The sequence below is a fragment of the Cetorhinus maximus genome, chromosome 16 (genome assembly GCF_964194155.1).
Source record: "Cetorhinus maximus chromosome 16, sCetMax3.hap1.1, whole genome shotgun sequence".
NCBI classification, from domain to species: Eukaryota; Metazoa; Chordata; class Chondrichthyes; order Lamniformes; family Cetorhinidae; genus Cetorhinus; species Cetorhinus maximus.
The window spans coordinates 31236462-31259911 of record NC_135894.1 but is presented as its reverse complement, the minus strand read 5'-3'; the positions used below and the strand labels follow the sequence as shown (position 1 = coordinate 31259911).

At 42.4% G+C, this 23450-nt stretch overlaps 1 protein-coding gene across 1 annotated transcript in view; it reads left to right on the top strand.

The window, feature by feature from the left end:
* The window catches only part of dgkh (diacylglycerol kinase, eta), a 675016-nt gene that overhangs the window by 422029 nt on the left and 229537 nt on the right, over window positions 1-23450 (top strand). Inside the window, 2 exon segments of the mRNA XM_078559610.1 lie at window positions 2456-2588; window positions 19617-19723. Of these exon segments, the coding sequence (XP_078415736.1) occupies window positions 2456-2588; window positions 19617-19723 (240 nt within the window).

The window sequence follows — 23450 nt, the reverse complement described above, 5'->3', positions numbered from 1 at the left end:
GCAGTCACCATATTATATGGTCATCATATTATATAAAGGATATTGGGGCATTGGGGAGGGTGCAGAGATTTACTAGGATGATACCAGAAATGTGTCTGTATGTGTGTCAGGAAAGGATTGACAGAGTTGGGTCTCTTTGCTCTTAAAAAAAGACTGAGGAGAGGCCTAATAGAGGTCTTGAAAATTATGAAAGGCTTTGATAGAGTGATAAAGGGAATGTTCCCTTGTGGGGAAGAGCATAACTAGAGGCCATCAATATAGGATAGCCACCAAGAAATCCAATAGTCAATTCAGAAGAAACGACTTTACCCAGAGAGGGTGAGAATGTGGGACTGCTATTACAGGGATAGATGTATTTAAGGGGTATCAAGACAAGCATATGAGGGAGAAGGGAATGGATCGTGAGTGATGAGATTTAGATGAGGAAAGATGGGAGGAGGTTCCAGTGGACCATAAACACCGGCGTGGACTGATTGGGTCCAGTAGAGACATATAAGAGGGAATTGGATTGTGCAATAAGAGGAAGAGGAAGAATGTGCAGGGCTACGGGGGCAAGGTGGGGGTGTGTTACGAGGTAAATTGCATCTACGGAGACCTGGCACAGACATGATGGGCTGAATGGCCTCCTCCTTTGCTGCAACATTCTGTGATTCTATGTGGCCTTTTCTGTGTCATATATCCTATATAATCCTACTGAGTAGAATGGACCTATATTCTCTAGAGTTTAGAAACAGACAGGGTAGATGCTGAGAGGCTGCTTCCCTTGACTGAAGAATCTAGAACAGGCTTGTCCAACCTTTTTGTATGGGGACACATTTCCATTTTTTTTTCTCACTCAAGGGGCCAACGAGCAGATTTTGGAGAGATACTCATGAAGAAAAGGAAGAACTTGCTGAACAAAAATAAAGTAATGTCAAAGCAATAAATTGATACATTAGGAATGAGTTGGACACTTTTTTTAGTCTCAGGGAGCTCATTCACTCACCCTCACCCATGGTGTGAATATCGGTTGGTGTGTGGGGATGAGGATGTGAGAATTCTGAGACTGGGAGTGAGCCAGAAACACATGCACGTGTGTGCTGACTCGCTCCTGCACAAGCTGACTTGCTCCCGTGCACGCTAACTCACCAGCCAGCCTCTTTCCCCACCCCTAAGCCTGGGCTCAGCAGTGTCTCAACACCCAGCCACTGTAGCTTCTCCTTCCTCACCCCAGCCCCGGCAGTCTCTCGCGCTCGCTCGCTCTCTCACTTTCCCAACATACTCAGTGCTACTGGTGTTTGCAGCTCCTCCAATCACAGCATGTTTCTCTCCCACATTTGCTGCTGATAGACTCACTAGTGCGGCAAATGCGGGAGAGGAAGAGCCTGTGATTGGAGGAGCAGCCCCATGCAGAATCTTTACCTGTCTGATTGGCATTTTGAACAGTGGCACCAGTGGCCACATAGAATGAAAAGAATGGAAAGATTCTCCTCCCTCAACCCGGCCCCGGCAGTGTCTCTCGCTTGCCCACGCGCACTCTCGCTCGCTCTCACGCTCGCTTGTTCTCTCTCTCTCTCTCACTTCCCCAACATGCTCAGTGCTACTGGTGTTTGGAGCTCCTCCAATCACAGCGTGTTTATCTACCACATTTGTTGCTGATAGGCTCACGAGTGCGGCAAATGTGGGAGAGGAACAGCCTGTGATTGGAGGAGCAGCCCCTTGCAGGACCTTCAACTTCACTTACCTCTCTAACCGGCATTTTGAACAGTGGCACCAGTGGCCACATAGAGTGGCTTCCGGAGCCACAGTCCGGCCCACGGGCCATGTGTTGGACAAGCCTGGTCTAGAACTAGTGTCTGTAATCTCAGGGTTGGCCATTCAGAACTGAGCTTGAGGAGACATTTCTTTACTCGGACCATTGGGAATCTTTTGAATTCTCCACTGCAGGGAGCTTTAGGTGGTCAGTCGTTGAGTATATTCAAGACTGCGATTGATAGATTTTTGGGCACAAAGTGAATCAAAGGAAACAAGGATAGGGTAGAAAAGTGGATTTGATATAGATGTTCATCTTTCATCTTACTGAATGGTGAAACAGGCATGAGAGGCTGTATCGCCCACTCCTGTTCTTATCTCTTCCATTCTGATATTCCTTGTGGATGCTCCCGTCAGCAGAAAACTCTGCAGCAGTATGTAAAACTGAAATTTTTAACCTTGTGAGGTGAAGTTTTTACCTCTTTGTAGGAAGAGGTAGTAATACAGTGTTGGTCCATTTGGAACGCGTGGGCTTTTATTAACTGTTGGTTTACAAAGATGGAAGGACAAAGAGTCACTGTGGTCAGAAAACAAATGAACTAAAAGAGCTAAATTGAATAAGTACCTTTTCATAAATGTTTTCTTAAATATAGGGAAAGTTTTGGCATTTTGTAAGCTTTGTGAACTTTGCGCTGGTGAACAGACCTGCTTTCTCCTTTGCCAGACCGCACAGTTTAACGTGGAGCATTTCTCAGGGATGCATAACTGGTACGCCTGCTCCCACGCCCGACCTACATTCTGCAACGTCTGCCGAGAAAGTCTTTCCGGTGTCACCTCTCACGGACTCTCCTGTGAAGGTAAAGAGCTTACACCCAACAGGACTTCAGTGAAATGTACTACAGCAGCTTATTACTGACTATTAATTGCTCTAGCTCGGAAGTGTCCAATCTGTGCCCGACCAATTCAGGCCAGAGCCTAGGCCAACTCAAGCTAATCATTTAACTGATTAAGTGCTTTGGCCTCTTTCAATGTTCTGGCTTGGACTGTTGTTGGGCTGTTGCTTTATTTGTGGATAAAGCCTAAATCAGAACTACACGATCTGTTACTAATTTACAGAATGGAAACAGACCATTCAGCCCATTAGGCATATATCTGTGTTGCTGCACCACACGAGACTCCTAGCATTCTGCTTCATTACACCCTATCAACACACACTTCTTCCTTTCTCCCTTGGGCTTAGCTAACTTCCCCTTAAATGTAACTGTGTGCTCATCTCGAACACTCACTGTGGTAGCAAGTTCTACATTTTCACCAATCTCTGGGTAAAGAAGTTTCTCCTCAATTCCTTATTAGATTTATTTGTTTTATTAATCTTATTTTGGATTCCCCGTAAGTGAAAACATCTTTTCTACATTGACCCTATTAAACCGCTTCATAATTTTAAAGACCTTTGTTAGCTTTTCCTTTCTGAAGGAAAGAGCCCCGGCCTACTCTCTTTTTCGTGATGATTACAACCTCTTGGCGCTGATATCATCCTTATAAATCAGTGTTGCATCTTCTCTATTTGCCTCTATGTCCTTTTCGTAATATGGAGATCATATATTAGTGTTGGTAATCTGAGGTATATGGGAATTCATGCCCTCATGGTTTAAACTTTTATATATATGTGGCCCTTGAAGCTACATAGCATGTACTATATGACCCACAAGGTCAAATGGTTTAGGTACACCCTGATGCTCCATGAGAATGTCTTTTCTCGGTGTTTGTGGCATTCTTTGACAAGTGGTATAGGATCTGTAATACTCAGGCACTGTCAGCAAAATTCAGTTGTATTGCATTTTTCAAGGCTTGGACAACTGTTTATTGCAAGGGATCATGTGTAATTCCTGCATCATTGGATGCAGACTACATATGCTGCCTGGAGTGACTTGGGTGTATATTGTTTGCTTGTAAATTATTTCACTCGACAGAGGACATAGAATTCGTTCTTCCAGAGTAACACTGGTTCTTTCATGAGTTAGGGTCAGTTTTGACTCAGTTTTAGGTCTCTTCCTTCTGAGTGAGAAGATTGTAACTTCGGGCACCATTCCAGAGACATGAGCACAAAGATTAGATTGACACTCCGGTGCTGTACAGAGGGAGTGCTGCACTGTCTGAAATGTTGTCCAAGGTGACCAATTCTGTGGGGGGATGAAAATAAGGGACACATCAGGTGGTGGTTGTAGGGGTTATGCTGGCAAATCTGTTGACCTGGAGGCATGTGGGGGAGGGCAGGGAATGGGAGCTGGGGGGTGGTGAAGGGCAGTGGCAGGTTCAGGTGTCCACTGTGCACAGTGTCATCAAGACCGAAGAGGTCCAAATGCGTTGCCCAAAAACAAAACTGTGCCCTTGCAACACTCCAAATGTACAATACTTCACTTACATCCTGCCTCCTTAACCCACAGTGCATGCTGGTCTTTTGAAGCTCCGTGACTCGCATGCACACACACCTCTGGCCAACTCCCCTCCCACAACAGACATGTACAGCTCCAGTGTCCCAAAGCACTTTACAATCAAATAATTTTTTTCTAATGTAGGAGATTCTGCAACTAGACTGGATCACCTGTTTTCATGATGTTGATTGAGGGGTGAATGTTGGCCAGAGCCCTTCTGTTCTTTGACATCCATCTGAGAAGGCAGACAGAGCCTTGCTTTAAGGTCTCATCTGAAAGGCAATCCCTCTGACTGCGCAGTGTCAGTCTACATTTCATCTCTGGAGTGAGACTTGAACCCTTAACCATCTGAATTAGAGGCAAGAATGCAATGCACTGAGCACCAGCTGACCTCTCAGGTGAATGTTCAAAGTTCTACAGCACTCTTCCAAGAGTGGGGGAGCTCTCCCATTGTCTTGCCTAATAATTAACCCTCAAACCAAAACCACCACATCTGGTTTCATTCTGTTAGTGGGACCTGGTTGTGTGTACATTATTTCCTTGCCTTATAACAGTGACCATACTTCAGAAGTAATTAATTGGCTGTAAAGTGCTTTGGACATCTTGAGCATGTGAAAGGCGCTGAATAAAAGCAAGCTATTTCTACTCTTTAAAGACCTGCTCCACAAGTTAGTAAGAATCTTAAAACTAGTGTAATCCTGGATGCCAAATATACAAATGTTTGTATGCTGTGCTTGAGACATATACAATCTATCCCACGAAAGGCTCGGTATTGGGCTACCTCCTAATGTAACATATGCTGCATGTGGGCAGATGTTTGCTCAGGCAGGTCCATCACACTCGGATGGAGTGTTTCTTTTTAGCTTCAATCATATTAAAGAATTCAATTTGCTTTCAAAACCAGAGTCTAAATCCGAACCAACCCAATCAACTACAACATTATAATGGAGGACATGTGTTGCATAGTCAGCTCTCTATACACAGTGACAAGACTGTGTGACAGGGATTTGACCGTTTTATTGAATAATGTGGAAAGAGGATTGAAAGGAGATAATTAAATGTCAAAACGTCTAATTCCTGGCTGACAGATATGACAACATTTGCATTGAAAGTAAGATTTTTTTACAGATGCAGATGACACAAAGATAGGTAAGAAAGTATATTATGAAGGGGACATAGAGGTTGTATGGATAGGTTGAGTGGGCGAAAATCTGGCAGTTGGATTATAATGTGGGAAAATGTGAAGTTGTTCACTTTGGCAGGAAGAATAAAAAAGCAGCATATTAATTAAATGGAGAGAAATTGCAGATCTGAGGTATGAAGGGGTCTGGGTGCCCTGGTACATGAATCACAAAAAGTTAGTACACGGGTATAGCAAGCAATTAACAAGGCTAATGGAATGCTATCCTTTGTTACGAGAGGAATTGAACATAAAAATAAGGATGCTATGCTTCAGTTATAAAGGGCATCGGTGAGACCACATCTCGAATGCTGTGTGCAGTTTTGGTCTCCTTATTTAAGGAAGGATGTAAATGCGTTCGATGCAGTTCAGAGGAGGTTTACTAGATTGACACCTGGAATGAGCGGGTTGTCTTATGAGGAAAGGATGGATAGAGTGGGCTTGTTTCCACTGGAGTTTAAAAGAATGAGGGGTGACTTGATTGAAGTATACAAGATCCTGAATGCTCTCGACAAGGTGGATGTGGAAAGGATGTTTCCCCTTGTGGGTGAGCCCAGAACTAGAGGGCACTGTTTCAAAATTAGGGGTCGCCCTTTTAGGACAGATATTAGGAGAAATATTTTCTGAGGGTTGTGCGACTTTGAAACTCTGCCTCAGAAGGCAGCGGAGTCAGGGTTATTGAATATTTTTAAGGCGGAGGTAGATAGATTCTTGTTAGGCAAAGTTGTTAAGCAAGAGAATCAAAGGTCATCGGGGGTAGATGGGAATGTGGAATTCGAATTAGAAACAGGCTAACCATGATCTTATTGAATGGCGGAGCAGGCTCAAGAGGCCGAATGGCCTACTTCTGGTCCTATTTCATATGTTCATATGAGAATTCATAGCATTAGTTGAGAACAATTATTTTTTAATCTTAATGCATATGATGTGCTAATGGAGAGTTACTGCTGAGCTGATAAAGCCCTGACTCAATACTTTGAATACACTTGGACAGACCTCATTGGATGCATCAGTTCCTAAAAAATACACTGGTTAGGCCAAGTTTAGTGCCCATCTCTGATTGCCTCTTTGGAGAAGGTGGTGGTGAGCTCCTTCTTGAGCCACTACAGCCCCTGTAGTGTAGGTACATCCACAGTGCTGTTAGGAAGTTCCAGGATTTTGACCCAGTGACAGTGAAGGAACGGCAATTATATTTCCAATTCAGGATGGTGAGTGGCTTGGAGGGGAACTTCCAGGTGGCGATGTTCTTGTCTCTCACAATAGATTTGTATCACCACAAAGACACTTGCAATTCAGAATGCTATATTTTATGTTTAAACATTCTAACTTGGTATATGTTTTAATTCTAGAAATCAAAATCTTTGTCCTTTTCATGATATTTTTAGTCATTTCTAGTCTCACATGGTTGTCATGGCACAATTTATCTGAAACCAGAATTCTGAAATGTAATCAAAAAGCAGAATACTGCGGATAATGGAAATCAGAAATAAAAACAGAAGATGCTGGAAATACTCAGCAGGTCTGGCAACATCTGAGGAGAGAGAAGCAGAGTTAATGTTTCATGTTGATGACCTCTCATCAGAACTGGGAAGTGTCACCATCCAAGGCCACAAACACATCTTCTAGGTGAAGCAGTGATTAACTGGTACTACTTTCAGTTTAATATCATGTATCCACTGCGCACAATGTGCTCTGCTTTATACTGGGGAAGCTGAACTCAGATTTGTTGACCGCTTTGCGGAACATCTCCGTTCAGTTCGCAAGTGTGAGCCTGAGCTTCCAATGGCTTATTAAGTCCCCTTACTCAAAATCCATTACATCTCAAACTTTTCCCAATTCTGATGGAAGGTCATTGACCTGAAACGTTAACTCTGTTTTTCTCTCTCCACAAGATGCTGCCTGAGCTGCTGAGTATTTCCAGCATTTTCTGTTTTTTATTTCTGAAATGTAATTCTTGTTAGGACTGTAGGAACACAAGACTAGAGGTATCCCTTTCAGCCCTCAAGCCTGTTCCACCATTCAGTTGGATCATATCTGATCTGTATTTTAATTCCAATTGCTGTCCATTGGTTCCATAACCCTTACCAAAGGGTCTACCAAAAATACAGCAGTTTAATTTCTTTCCAAATTTCCAATTGACCCCTGGCCTCAGATATTTACCCTACTCTCTGTGTGAAGATATGCTTCCTGCCATCACCGCTGACTGGCCGAACTCCAATTTTAAGGTTACGTATGTTGTTCAGGATTCTCCCACTAGAGGAAAAAGTTTATTTCTCACTGTACTATCTAATCCTTTAATCATCTTAAGGACTGCAACTGGATCAACTCTTCATCTTCTGTACTCTGCAACTGGATCAACTCTTCATCTTTTATGCTCAAGGGAATACCAGTATAGTCTGTGCAGCCCGCCCTTATAGTTTAACTATTTTAGCCTCTGTTTGGCTGCTGAGGATTTCTAAGCAATCTTGGCATCTAATTGGCCTTGTCTATTTTGGCAGAATAACTGCCGCCTGGGAATGAGCTTCATTCCTGGATATAATACTCCATATGTAACACTTCTGATTGAGGGTAGAAATAAGAAGGGTATTCTATACCTGCTACATTGAATCTCAACGATATCTCACAAACCGACAAGGATCCACTGCTGGTTCTTGGGGAAATGCTGGTTACTGAAAGGCAACAAGAAAAAAAATTAGATTCAAAGAAAAGTAACCTCTGCAAATGTGAAAATAAAACAGAGATTCTTTCTAGTCATCCTCAGGATGTGGGCATCACTGGCAAGGCCAGCATTTATTGCCCATCCCTAGTTATCCCGAGAAGCATTGCAACGACAACTTGCATTTAAATAGTGCTTTTGATGGCAGACGCTGAGTCACATAAGGAGATATCAGGACAGGTGCTTGATCAAAAAGGATGGAGAGAGAAGCAGGGAGACCCATTTATGAAGGGAATTCCAGAAATTAAGGCCCAGGCAGCTAAAGACACAGCAGCCAATGGTGAAGTAAGGACAGTTATTGTCTTTATTTTTTGGGCAGTTTGATGTGAGTGTGGCTTACACAGCCACTTCAGAGTGCAGTTAAAAGTTAAAATATTGTGAGGCTGAACTGACATATAGTCCTTCCCAAAAGGAAAAATGCTGGAAATACAGTAAGTCAGTCAGCATTTGCCCATAGAAAAGACAGCTTAATAGCAGTGTTCCTGTGATCAACCACTAGCTAGACATGGATTGAGTGACACCCTATCTACTGATGAATGTTACTGGTTCACGTTCCAGTGCCCTGATGGCCACAAAACAATCAAACTCCACACAGGCGGAAGTTGGGCATTGGTGAAAAGCCAGGAGCTGTGTCTTGTTGACTGCTCGGGTCAGTGAGAAAAGTGGTGTATTCCCCTGTCTGGTGAAGAAGGAGTCAGTCACCTATAACATAACCGTGAACTGCACTGAGAGGTGGCTAATGTCCTCCATAGGAGTCGGAAAGGATCCAGTCCTGAGGAAACTCGGGACTTCGTTGACTTTGACAACCTCTGGCAAGACATAGCCCTCTCCGGTCCAATAGGTCCTGTTAAACAGGGCTACAGAGGTCCTTGACCAGCTACCTTGGGTAGCATAGCCTCCTCATGCACTGCTCCACAAAGAGATCCAAGAAGTCTTGTAGATTCTCGTATTATGAGCAGCTATGAGCAGTTGTCGTCTGAGAGAGGGAGCTGCAGTTGTGCGGTAATTCCTGATGCTGCTGCTCATTCTTGAAGTCATTGTCCATCCAGAAAGCATGGCTTCTACAAATAAGCAGAGAAAGCTGACTGCTGGGTCATGAGGGCAACAACCTGGAAACTGGAAATTCTGCTGGAAACATATGAACATACGAATTAGGAGCAGGAGTAGGCCACTCGGCCCTTCAAGACTCCTCTGTCATTCAATAAGGTCATGGCTGATCTGATTGTAACCTCAACCCCACATTCCTGCTGACCCCAGATAATCTTTCACCCCCTTGTTAATCAAGAATCTCTCTTGCTCTTCCTTAACACTATTCAAAGACTCTGCTTCCACCACCTTTCGAGGAAGAGAGTTCCAAAGACACTCAACCCTCAGAGAAAAAAATTTCTCCTCTGTCTTAAATGGGTGACCCCTTATTTTTAAACAGTGATCCCGAGTTCTAGATTCTCCTACAAAGGGAAACATCCTCTCCACATCCACCCTGTCAAGATCCCTCAGGATCTTAAAGTTTCAATCAAATCACCTCTTAATCTTCTAAACTCCAGCGGATACAAAACCTAATCTGTCCAGCCTTTGTTTATAAGACAACCCTCCCATGCCTGGTAGCTAAGTAAACCTTGTCTAAACTACTTCTAACACATCTACATCTTACCAGTACTGTACACCAGTACTCCAGATGTGGTCTCACCACTGCCTTCCAGAACTGAAGCTAACTTCCCTACTTCTGTAATCATTTCCCCTCACAAAAAGCGATAACATTCTATTAGCTTTCCTAACTACTTGCTGTACCTGCATACTAACCTTCTGTGATTTATGCACTAGGACACCCAGATCTTTCTCAATCAGAGCTTTGCAATCTTCCCCCATTTAGATAAGCTGCTTTTTTATTCTTCCTGCCAAAATGAGCAATTTCACATTTGCCCACATTATACTCCATTTGCCAGGTCTTTGCCCACTCACTTAATCTATCTTTATCCCTCTGTTGCCTCCTTATATCCTCTCCTTAGTTTACTTTCCTACCTATCTTTGTGTCTTCAGCAAATTGAGCAACCATTCCTTCAGTTCCTTCAACCAATTCATTTGTATAAATTGTAAAAAGTTAAGGCCCCAGCACTGATCCCCGTGGCAAACCACTCATCACATCCTGCCAAATAGAAAAGGACCCACTTATGCCAACTCTCTGTTTACTGTTAGCCAGCCAGTCTTTTATCCATGTCAATATGTTACCCCCTACACCATCAGCTTTTATTTTACACAAATAACCTTTGATGTGGCACTTTATCAAATGCCTCCTGGAAATCTAAGTACAGTACATCCAACTCTTTGTGCACAGCACATGTGACTTGTCAAATAACTCCAATAAACTGGTTAAACATGATTTCCCTTTCACAAAACCATGTTGAATCTGCCTGATTTCCTTGAATTCTTCTAAGTGTCCTGCTATAATGACTTTAATAATAGTGTCTAACATTTTCCCTATGACAGATGTTAAGTCAGCTGGCCTATAGTTTCCTGCTTTCTATCTCCCTCCCTTTTTGAATAAAGGAGTGTTTTGCAATTTTCCAATCTAATGGGACCTTCCCCGAATCTAGGGAATTTTGGAAAATTGTATCCAGTGCATCAACTACCTCAGTAGCCACTTCTTTCAAGATCTCAAGGTGAAGCCCATCCGGACCCGGAGATTTGTCAGCCCACAGCCACAAAAATTTGCTCAATACCACACTTCCCTGGTGATTGTAATTTCCCCGAGTTCCTCCCTGCCTTCCATTTCCTGATTTACAGCTATATCTGGGATCCCACTTATACCCTCTATAGTGAAGACCGAAGCAAAATACTTGTTCAATTCATCCGCCATCTCCCTACTTTCCATTATCAATTCCCTAGACATACGTTCAAAGAACCAACGCTCATTTTGTTAACTCTTCTCTTATTTAAATATCTAAAGAATCTCTTGCTATCTGTCTTTATATTACTAGCTAGCTTTCTCTCGTACTCTAATTTTTCCTTCCTTATTAACCTTTTTGTCATTCTTTGCTGTTCTTTATATTCTTTCCAATCTTCTTACCTGCCACCTGTCTTTGCACAATTATATGCTTGTAAATTTGATACAGTCTTTAACTTTTTTAGTTAACCACGGATGGTGGGCCCTCCCCTTGGAATTTTTCTTTCTCATTGGAATGAATCTATTTGTGTATTCTGAAATATCCCTATACATGTCTGCCATGGAATCTCTGTTGACCAGTTCACATTAGCGAGCTCCACTTTCATGCCCTTATAATTGCCCTTATCTTAATTTAAAATACTAGCCTTGGACACACTCGTTTCTCCCTCGAAATGAATGTAAAATTCAATCATATTATAATTGCTGCTACCTAGGAGTGCCTTCACTAGGAGATCATCAATTAATCTTATTTCATTGCTCAATACCAGGTCGAGTACAGCCTGCTCTCTGGTTGGCTCCAGAACATGCTGTTCCAAGAAACTACCCTGAAAACATTCTATGAACTCCTCATCTACGCTACCTTTGCCCATCTGATTTTTCCAGTCTATATGTAGATTAAAATCCCTCATGATTATTGCTATACCTTTCTGACAAGTTCCCATTTTCTCATCTTTTATAATCTGTCCTACTGTGTAGTTACAATTAGATGGTCTGTACACCACTCCCACAAGTGAATTCTTGCCTTCATCATTTCTCTTCTCAACTGGAAAACAGTGGCAGAATCGGACAGAGTCAGCATGGATTTATGAAAGGGAATTTTTCGAGGATATAACTAGTAGAGTTGATGAGGGAGAGCCAGTGGATGTGGTTTATTTGGACTTTCAGAAGGGTTTCGACAAAGTTCCACATAAGAGATTAGCATGTAAAATTAAAGTGCATGGGATTGGGAGTAGTGTAGTGAGATGGATAGAAAACTGGTTGGCAGACAGGAAACAAAAAGTAGGAATAAACGGGTCTTTTTCCGAATGGCAGGCAGTGACTAGTGGGGTACCGCAGGGATCGGTGCTGGGACCCCAGCTACTCACAATATATATTAATGATTTAGATGAGGGAACTAAATGTAATATCTCCAAATTTGCAGATGACACAAAGCTGGGTGGGAGGGTGAGCTGTGAAGAGGATGCAGAGATGTTTTAGTGTGATTTGGATAAGCTGAGTGAGTGGGCAAATGCATGGCAAATGCAGTAAAATGTGGATAAATGTGAGGTTATCCACTTTGGTAGCAAAAACAGGAAGGCAGATTATTATCTGAATGGCTATAAATTGAGAGAGAGGAATGTGCAACGAGACCTGGGTGTCCTGGCACACCAGTCGCTGAAGGTAAGCATGCAGGTGCAGCAGGCGGTAAAGAAAGCAAATGGTATGTTGGCCTTCATAGTGAGAGGATTCGAGCACAGGAGCAGGGATGTCTTGCTGCAATTGTACAGGGCCTTGGTGAGACCACACCTGGAACGTTGTGTGCAGTTTTGGCCTCCTTATCTGAGGCTATATGTTCTATATATGTTCTTGCTATAGAGGGAGTGCAGCGAAGGTTTATCCGACTGATTCCTGGGATGGCAGGACTGACATACGAGGAGAGATTGAGTCGATTAGGATTATATTCGCTGGAGTTCAGAAGAATGAGGGGGGATTTCATAGAAACCTATAAAATTCTAACAGGACTAGACAGGGTAGATGCAGGAAGGATGTTCTCAATGGTGGGGGAGTCCAGAACCAGTGGTCACAGTCTGAGGATACGGGGTCGACCATTTAAGACTGAGATGAGGAGAAATTTCTTCACCCAGAGAATGGTGAGTCTGTGGAATTCGCTACCACAGAAAATTGTAGAGGCCAAAACATTGTATGTTTTCAAGAAGGAGTTAGATATAGCTCTTGGGGCGAAAGGGATCAAAGGATATGGAGAGAAAGCGGGAGCAGGCTATTGAGTTGAATGATCAGCCATGATCATAATGAATGGCAGAGCAGGCTCTAAGGGGCAAATGGCCTACTCCTCCTATTTTCTATATTTGCATGTAACCCAAAGAACTTCTACATCCTGCAGCCATGTCTCTGTAATGGCTATCAGATGGTGCTTATTTATTTCTATTAACGCTATCAGTCCATCTGTTTTTTTCAAATGCTATGTGCATTTAGATACAGGGTCTTTAGTTTTGTTCTTTTATTATTTTTGTAGCATCTAGCCTTAACTGGTGATTTACTCTTGGATTTGTACACTATGTCCCTTCCTATCACAGTCTGTTTATCATTTCCCATATTAGTATCTTTCTCTGTTGCCTTGTCTCTACTCTTTGGTTTACCATATCTTCACAAATTTGACCCTCACTATTCAGTCCCTACTTCCCTAGTTATGCGGCTCGCGAGGACACCAGCCCCAGCATGGTTCAGGTGTAGACCACCCCAGTGGTACAGATCCGTCTTTCCCCAATACTGGTGCCAGTGCCCCATGAACCGGAACCCACTTCTCCCACACCAGTCTTTGAGCCATACATTCATTTCTTTAATCTTATTTGCCCTATGCCAATTTGCATGTGGCTGAGGTAATAATCCAGGAATTATTACCTTTGAGTTTCTGCTCCTTAATTTGGTGCCCAGCTCATTATATTGACTGTGTGTGCAGAACCTCTTTCCTTAGCCTGCCTATGTTGTTGGTACCTACATGGATGAGGACCACTAGATCCTTCCCCCTGGCACTGCAAGTTCCTTTCCAGCAAACATTGCAAACTCTGGCACCGGGCAGGCAACACAGCCATCTGGACTCTCGCTCCTTGCTGCATAGAACAGTGTCGATTCCTCTCACTATACTGTCCCCTACTACCACTACATTCCTTTGTGCTCCCCCCACTTGAATGTCTTCCTGTATCAGACAGCAAAAGACTCTGTGATCCTGTAAGCTGTGGCTGAGAATCTCTTTCATGCAATTTTAGTCACTCTCCAATACCAATCCTATTTGACACGGGTCCTGGGCTCAGTGCAGATGCTGTTATTTTACCAGTCATTCATTGTAACGCTGATGAACACTCTCCTGCTGTATGCTCCCAGTGATTGAAGCTCTCTGCTTTCAAACCATGCTGTATCATATCTTAGATTTTCCTTCTAAATCCATGGTTTTATACTCTGTCACTAACAGCACACCAGTCGCTTTTAGACCAGAGGGTTGCCAGATGCAGTTTGACAATGAAAAGAAATAGAAAATGCTAGAAGCACAGTAGAGTTGGTCAGAATATGTAAAGAGCACACAGGTTGACTTTTATGATCTGGACCTCCTGTCAGAACTGCACTGCCACATTGCCAAGTGCTCCACCTAGTGGGTGGATTGACATCTTGCAAAGTATTGAGGTAAGTTGCTTTCAGATATAAAAAAATAAATGTGAAAAGACATTGGACAAGCTGGAGAAACAGAGAGAGGAGGCCCAAATACATAAATCTTTGAAAGTGGCAGGGCAATTCATGAAGCTGTTAAAAGCATCTTTGAAGTGGGTTTTATAAGTTGAGGGTATAGAGTGAAAAGGCTTGAAAATTAAGGTAGCCCTGTAAAAGTCACTGGTTAGGCCTCAGCTGGAGTAGTGTATCTAGTTCTGGGCACCACCTTCCGAAAGGACGTCAAAGCTTTGAGGGGATATACTTGAATGGTACCAGGAGTGAGTGACTTCAGTTATGCGGAGACTAGAGAAGCTTTAGAGCAGAGATTAAGAGAACATTTAACAGAGGTGTTCAAAATTATGAAGGGCTTTGAATGATTATTTAGGGAGAATCAGTTTCTTCAGCCAGGAGGCTCAGTAATCAGAAGAGGCAGATTGAGAACTGGCAAGAAACTCACGGGAATTTCTTGGCACAGTGAATTGCTGCTTTTTAGAATGTGCTAGCAGAAAGAGTGAGGAGGCAAATGTAGTCACTACTTGCAAAAGGGAATTGCATGTATACTTGAAAATGAGACGTTTGCAGGGTTATGGGGAAAGAGAAGGGGAGTGTACCTAATTGCATACTCTTCAGCACAGATGCAGTGGGCTGAATAGCTGCCTTCTGTGCTGTCTGATTTTATCCGAGTGAATTTAGGCTGCACTTTTTCCATTGCTTTACCCACCCCACATGAGATAGCGATATTCCAAATGTCAGAAAGCTCACTAACCAACATAGCATTGTTTTTGGTGAGCGTTCTATCCATCCCTTAGTGGGGATGGATTGACTGCTGATCTCTACTATTACCAGAACCGAGTTAATTTGTATGCGTTTTCACTGTCCCTGTTTACATTTAAATACAACAGTTGAAATGTCTGCTGAGGAAGAGACCACCATAGAGCAGCACCAACTCAATATTACACCTATATCTGCTCTTGGATTTATTCAATGCCCCTGTACCCTTGGATTTTATTTTTATTCATTCTCATAGTGTGGGCATTGCTGATAAAGTTGGCATTTATTGGCCATATCTATTTGCCCTCAAGAAGGTGATAGTGTGCTGCCTTCTTCAACCACTGTAGTCTTCGGTGCTCCCACAGTGTTGTTCAGTGTTGTTAGGTGAGAGCTCCAGGATTTTGACCCAATGACAACAAAGGAATGGTTCATTATATTTCCAAGTCAGGGTGCTTTATGTCTTGGAGGTGGTTGGCTATTATGAAGGAGGTTCTAGCAGGGCACTTGACTCTAAATGATTGCATTGAGATTTAACAAGGTTTTATGGAAGAGAAATTGTGTTTGACTAATTTATTAGAGTTCTTTGAGGAAGTAACAGGCAACATGGATAAAGGGGAACCTGTAGACGTGGTGGATGTGAATTTGCAGGAGGCATTTGACAAGGTGCCACATCAAAGCGGACTACAGAAAATAAGAGCTCATGGTGTAGGGGGCAACATATTAGCAGGACAGAGGATTAGTTAGCTAACAGAAAACGGAGAGCATGCATAAATGGGTCATTTTCGAGTTGTCAAGATGTAACGAGGTAATGAGTGGAGTGCAACTGGGATCAGTGCTGGGGCCTCAACTATTTACAATCTATATCAATGACTTTAATGAGTTGCTAAATTTGCTGATGATACAAAGATGGGTATGACAGTAAGTTATGAAGAGGACATAAGGAGTCTGCAAAGGAATATAGATAGGTTAAGTCAGTGGACAAACATTTCTCAGATGGAATATAATGTGGGAAAATGTGAATTTGTCCACTTTGGCAGGAAGAATAGAAAAGCAGCAAATTAATTAAATGGAGAGAGATTGCAGAGCTCTGAGGTATCAAGGAATCTGGGTGTCCTGGTACATAAATCACAATGTTGGTATGCAAGTACAGCAAGTGATTTGGAGTGGGCCATTTAGGACTGAGATAGGGAGAAACTTTTTCACTCAGAGGGTGGTGACCCTGTAAATTTTCTACCACGGAAGGCTGTGGAGAGAAAGTCACTGAATATATTTGAAAAGGAAATAGATAGATTTCTGGACTCTAAAGGCATCAAGGGGTATGGGGAGAGAGCGGGAGTATAGAGTGGCATTGAGATGAGGATCAGCCGCGATCATATTGAATGATGGAGCAGGCTCAAAGGGCTGAATGACCTCCTGCTGATTTTTCTCCCTATGTTTCTGTGATTTGGAAGGCAAATGTAATGTAAAAGTAGGGAAGTTTTGCCATAGTTGTACAGGGCACTGGTGATACCACATCTGAAATATTTAGCACAGTTTCGGCCTCCTTATTTAAGAAAGGACATAATTGCGTTAGAAGCAGTTCAGAGAATGTTCACTCAACTGATTGCTGGGATGAAGGGGTTGCCTTATAAGGGAAGGTTGGACAGTTTGTGCCTGTATCTATTGGAGTTTATAAGAATGAGAGGTGATCTTCTTGAAACATATAAGTTTGCAGATGGCACCAAAATTGGCCGTGCGGTTGATAGTGAGGAGGATAGCTGTAGACCACAGGATGATATCAATGGACTGGTCAGGTGGGCAGAAAAGTGGCAAATGGAATTCAACCTGAAGAAGTGTGAGGTGATGCATTTGGAGAGGTCAAAGGAGGTAAAAGGAATACATGGTTAATAGTAGAATACTGAGAAGTGTAGAAGAAGTCGGGGACATTGGAGTCAACGTCCACATATCCATGAAGGTGACAGGACAGGGCAGGTTGATAAGGTGGTTAAGAGGCATATGGAATCCTTTTCTTGATTAGCTGAGGCATGGAATATAAGACCAGGGAGGTTATGCTGGAATTATATAAAACATTAGTTAGGCCACAACTTGAGTACTGTGTACAGCTCTGGTCACCTCTTACAGAAAAGATACAATTGCATTAGAGTGCGTACAGAGGAGATTTTATGAGGATGTTGCCAGGACTGGAAAATTGTAGCTATGAGGAAAGATTGGATAGGCTGGAGTTGTTCTCCTTGGAACAGAGGATGCTGAGGGGAGATTTGATTGAGACATACAAAATTGTGAGGAGCCTGGATAGAGTGGATGGGAAAGGCCTATTTCCTTTAGCAGAGAGGTCAGTGACTAGGGGGCATAGATTCAAAGTGATAGCAAGATTAGAGGGGAGATGAGGAAAACTTTTTTCACCCAGAGGGTTGTGTTGTGATGGTCTGGAACTCACTGCCTGAAAGGGTAGCAGAGGCAGAAACCCTCAACCCATTTGAAAAGTGCCTGGATACTCACTTCAAGTCCTGTAACTTGCAGGGCTACGGACCGAATGCCAGAAAGTGGGATTAAGCTGGGTGGCTTGTTTATCAGCTGGCACAGGCACAATGGGCCGATTGGCCTCTTTCTGTGCCGTAAACATTCTATGATTCTTTAAGATCCTGAGGGCACTTGACAAGTTGGATGGTGAGAGACAAAAACCAAAGTACACAGTTTAAAAATAAAGGGTTTCCCATTTCAGATGGAGGTGAGGAGAATTTTTTTTCTGAGGTTCATGAGCCTGTTGAATTCTCTTTCCTAGAGAGCGGTGGAGGCAGGGTCATTGATTAATTTTAAGGTTGAGTTCGGTAGATTCTTGACTAACGAAGGCGTCAAAATGTTTAGGGATATAGGCAGAATGTGGATTTGAGGCCACAATCATGTCAGCCATGATCTTCTCAAATGCTGGAGCAGACTTGAGAGGCTGAATGGTCTACTCCTGCTCCTAATTTGATTGTCCGTATGCTCCCATGGTTTTGCTGCCCTCATCCTTCTAGGTGGTAGAGGTCGCAGGTTTGGGAGTTACTGTTGAAGAAGGCTTGGTGACTTGCTGCAGTGACTCCTGTAGACAGAACACACTGCAGCCATAGTTCTTCACTGGTGGAGGGAATGAGTTTTTAAAGCTGTGGATGTGCTGCCAACCAAACAGATTTCTTCGTCCAGATGGGGGTGAGCTCCTTGTGTTGTTGCCTTCCTTAGTTTCAGTGGAGGTGCCAGAGGACTGGAGAATTGCAAATGTTACATCCTTGTTCAAAAAAGGTTGTAAAGATAGACCCAGCAACTACATGCCAGTCAGCTTAACATCGGTGGTGGGGAAGCTTCTAAAACTGATAATTTGAGACAAAATTAATTAGTCACTTGGCCAAAACTGAGTTAATTAAGAAAAGTCAGCATGGATTTGTTAAGGGCAAATCATGTTTTACTAACTTGCTGGAGTTTTTTGAGGAGGTAACAGAGGGCTGATGAGGGTAATGCTATTGATGTGGCGTACATAGATTTCCAAAGGCATTTGATACAGTGTTGGATTAATTTTGGTAGGAAGAACAAAGGGGGTGCAGTAGTGGAGGAACCTGGGTGTATATGTGCATAAATTATTGAAGATGGAGGTCAGGTTGAGAGAGTGGTTGATAAAGCAAACAGCATCCTAGGGTTTATTAATAAGGGCATAGAGCACAAGAGCAAGGGAGTTATGCCAAACGTATATAGAACACTCGTTTGGTCTCAACTGGAATATTGTGTCCAATTCTGAACACCACACTTTAGGAAATATGTGAAGGCTTTACAGAGGGTGCTGCAAAGATACTCAAGAATGGTTCCAGAGATGAGGAACTTCAGTTATGTAGATACATTAGAGAAGTTGGAACTGTTTACCTTCAAGAAAAGACGGTTGAGAGGAGATTTGATAGAGGTGTTCAAAATCATGAGGGGCCTGGACGGAGTAGATAGGGAGAAACTGGATGGATTGAGAGCCAGAGGACACAGATTTAAGGTAATTGACAAAAGAAGTAATGACAACATGAGAAACTTTTTCACTGTGAGTGGTTAGGATCTGGAATGCACTGCCTGAGGGTGTGGTGGAGACATGGTCAATCAAGGCATTCAAGAGAGAATTAGATTATTATTTGAATAGGAAGAATGTGTGCACAGCTATGAAGAGAAAGCAGGAGAGTGGCATGAGGAGAATTTCTCGTTTGGAAAGTCAGCAGAGAGATGATGGGCTGAATGGCCTTCTGTGCTGTAACCATTCTGTGGTTCCATGATCACATTTTATATTCAATTTATATATATTTTTCTTTTACTTAACATTAGCCCTCTCATGGTTTATATTTTTTCATGGTTGAGTTGATGAAATGCTCTACAATGACATATTCAGCATTGAGATGTGTAACTTTGTCTCTTTTGCAGTTTGTAAGTTCAAAGCCCATAAGAGGTGTGCTGTGAGGGCAATCAATAACTGCAAATGGACAACCTTGGCGTCAATAGGAAAAGATATCATCGAGGATGAGGATGGGGTAGGTATGAAGAGTTTAAGAATGACCATCTCTATGAGTAACCCTTCTGTTCTCACTGTCTTGTGTGCAAAGGTACTTTTGGTTGTGGATAAGAAGTTAAGGCTTGGGGGATGAATTCAGTTCCCCTTGTGGGAAGTGTTCGGAAAGATAAGACAAATATCTATTCTTCAACCAACACCTAATTATGTGGCTATCATCACACTACTGTTCATGGGAGCTTGCTGTGCATAAATTGGCTGCCACATTTCCTACATTCTGACCATGACTACGCTTCAAAATTGGCTGTAAAGTGCTTTGGGATATGCTGAGGTATTGAAAGGTGTGATGGAAATGTAAGTTTCCTTCTTTCTTTACAATACTGTAGCATTGATTCTCCAGCCCATGTTGCCTTTGACAGCACCTATGTGCTGGAAGTACTGAATTTAATCTTAGCCTCCCCATCTATTGGGCCAAGAATTTCTAATGAAAGGTTGACAATTCTGACTACAGCAGGCATATTTGTAAAGCAGATCATCTCTTCATTTTCAACAATGGGCTATTTCTCATGTGCAGGTGACGTCTACTTCCAGCTTCAGTGCTTTAGTGCGATTCATGCTATGCCTCAGGAAGTTTTGCATTCCCTGAACTCTAATGTTAGAAAGAGAAGCTAAAATCAATAGCAGGAAAGTAGGAAAACTGAAGATGAGGTCAAAGAACAGAGGAAATTGCATAAATTGAGCAGGCAACACAATAAATGAGAAAGATAATCATGAGCAATCACGGAGAGTTATTTGAATCTAACTCATTCACCAGGAAACTGGAGGGATGGATTGGCTCACCACTTCAGTAGCATATAAGATCCTTTGAAACTGTTGAAAGAAGAGCAGGGAAGTTCTTCCAGCTGTCCTGACCAAATTTATCCCTCAACCAACATCACTTAAAAGCAGATTATCTTGTTGCATTTTGTGGGACTTTGTCTCGTTTGTTTTGCTCTACAAGGGAGTTGAAGGTTATTGGGCGCAGGCAGGAAAGTAGAGTCAAGGCCACGATCAGATCAGCCAAGCTATTGTTGATTAGCAAAACAGACTTGAGGGGCCGAATAGCCTACTCCTGACCCTATTTCTTATGTTCGCTCTGAACATATGCCTTTAAAAAAAATTCTGCTTTTCTGTTCTTGATCCAAAGTGAATTACTTTCACACTTTCCCACATCATATTCTACTTGCCACCCTGTTGCCCATTCATTTAAACTGCCTTTATCACGTTGCAGTTTATTTGTGTTCTTCTCATTGCTTAAATTCCTATTTGGCTTTGTATTGTCAACAAACTTGATACAATACTCTTAGTCTTTTTGTCTAATTCATTAGTGTAGGTTGTGAATAACAGAGGCCCCAGCACTGATCCTTGTGGCACTCCACTATTCACTGCCTGCTAACTTGAAAAAGCCCTGTTTATCCCTACATTCTGCTCCCTGTCCATTAACCAATCCTCTATCCGTGCTAATATATCAGCCCCAACTCCATGAGCTCTTACCTTGTATATTAACCTTTTGTGTGGCATCTTATTAAATGCCTTTTAGAAATCCAAATATACTACATCCATTGGTTCCCCTTTATCTACCCTATTAGTTACATCCTCAAAAAACTCAATACATTTGTCAAACATGATTTCCCTTTCATGAAATCATGTCCACTTTGTCTGATCAGATTATGATTTTCTAAGTGCTTTTAAGACTTCCTTAACAATAGATTCCAACATTTTCCTAACTGGCCTGTAGTTCCCTGTTTTCCCTCTCCTTCCTTTCTCAAATAACAGTGTTACACTTGCTAACTTACAATCCACTGGGATTGTTCCAGAGTCTAGGGAATTTTGGAAAATCGTAACCAGCACATCCACTATCTTCGCAGCTATCTCTTTTAGAAACCTAGGAGGTAAGCTGTCAGGTCCTGGGAATTATGCGCCCCCTAAATATAATTTAGATTATACCGCCTCTCTAAAGTGCATCAGTTCACGCTTAACTGCATTAAATTGTTTGTGTATTTCACCACACTCTGTCCTCCTGAAGTCTTCTGCTATCATGCTCACTATGTTTAGCCAAGTCTTTTAACGACTGCAAACTTTGAAATTGTATTCCCTGTAATATTATGGTCCTATTGCCAACCTATCTCCAATCAGAAAACATCTGTTCACTCCCTCTCTCTGCCTCTAATCCCTTAACCAATTCTGTAACCAAGTTACTACCATTATGTTAACATAGTCTGCTTTTATTTTCACAATAAGTTTGAGTTACTTAATCAGACATCTTTTGAAAGTCCATATACCTTCTACACTATCTTCATCAGCACTCTGTCACTTCATGAAAGAACTCAATCAGGTTAGTCAGACACAACTTGCCTTTAACAAACCCCTGCTGACTGCCTCTTATTGATCCTTATCCTTAATGTTTCTCCAAGTGAGAGTTAGTTTTGTCCTTAACAATGGTCTCCAGTAATTTTGCCACATGAATGTTAGACATATTTGGCCTATAGTTACCAGGTTTATTTCTCTCTTTTTAAACAGGGGTGTAACTTTTCCAATTCTCCTGCCCTCTGGCACCACTGCTTTATCCAAGAAGATTGAAAGATTGTGGCTAGAGGTTGTGTTGCTTCCCTCAACCAACAAAGATACAGCCAAGCTGGACTGGACGACTTGTTAACTTTGAGTGATCCTAAACTATTTAGCACCTTCTTCCCATATATATTTTTCTCCAATACAATATCTCTAGCTCCCACCCTCCTCTACTTCACAAAGAAGAGGATAAAGTTAATGTAAAGACATACCTGATATACTCATTCAGTAACTCAGTCATGCCCTCTGCCTCCACAAGATTTCATTCGTGGTCCCTAATCAACCATGCCATTCCTTTAACAATCCTGTTACTTTAAAAATGATTATAACCCTTTTATGTTACCTAGCAATTAATCAGTTTTTTGATGCTCTCTTTTCCTTTATATCCCTTGGCAATCTCCCCCCTTGTTGGAATGAGTGGAGAGGTTTAATTTCTATAACTTGGGAAGGAACTACTTGGATGAAAGGGCTCTGAATTCTGGGTGCTGTAAGGGTATTTCTCTTGTTCCAGGTGACTGGGTTATCGTGACTATGGGCTGGATTTTTGTCAAGAATATGGGTGTTGAGAATCAGAAAAGCTCCTGACTCTGCAAACCCATCTCCATTAAGGAGGCTTCATTCACTGGGCAGGTGTAGGATGACGTCAGGCCCACCACCTGGTGACAGGCTTGAGGTGGCAACGGAGGCAGACAGCGAAGCTAGCAGGCTAGAAGGCCTACTTCTGTTTAACATGGCCCAGTTGGAATCATGAATGCCAGATCCTCAAGTCCTCATCCCTGCATGCTACCCCATGTTCCCTCCGTGCCCCCCCGCCCATGCTCCCCTGCCCCCTCCATCCCACTTTCTACAGAGCTAATGAGCTATTGGCAAGTCTGGCCAGCCTTTGAAATGCTCTTGAAACTGAAACAAAAAGCAAAGAGGCTTTGATAATCTACTGTGGGGGCAAAAAAACTTCATTTTACAGCTTCAAAAAGTTCCAATCAATTCAGCCATTCAAAGGATTGATGACAAACAGCTATTATCCATTTCACACTACTTAATCTTGTGTAAATGCATGGCTATTGAAAACCACGTCAACAAAATAATAACTTATTAGAAGGCAGTGAAGATGTCAATCAAACAAAACTAGCACTCCCCTCAAC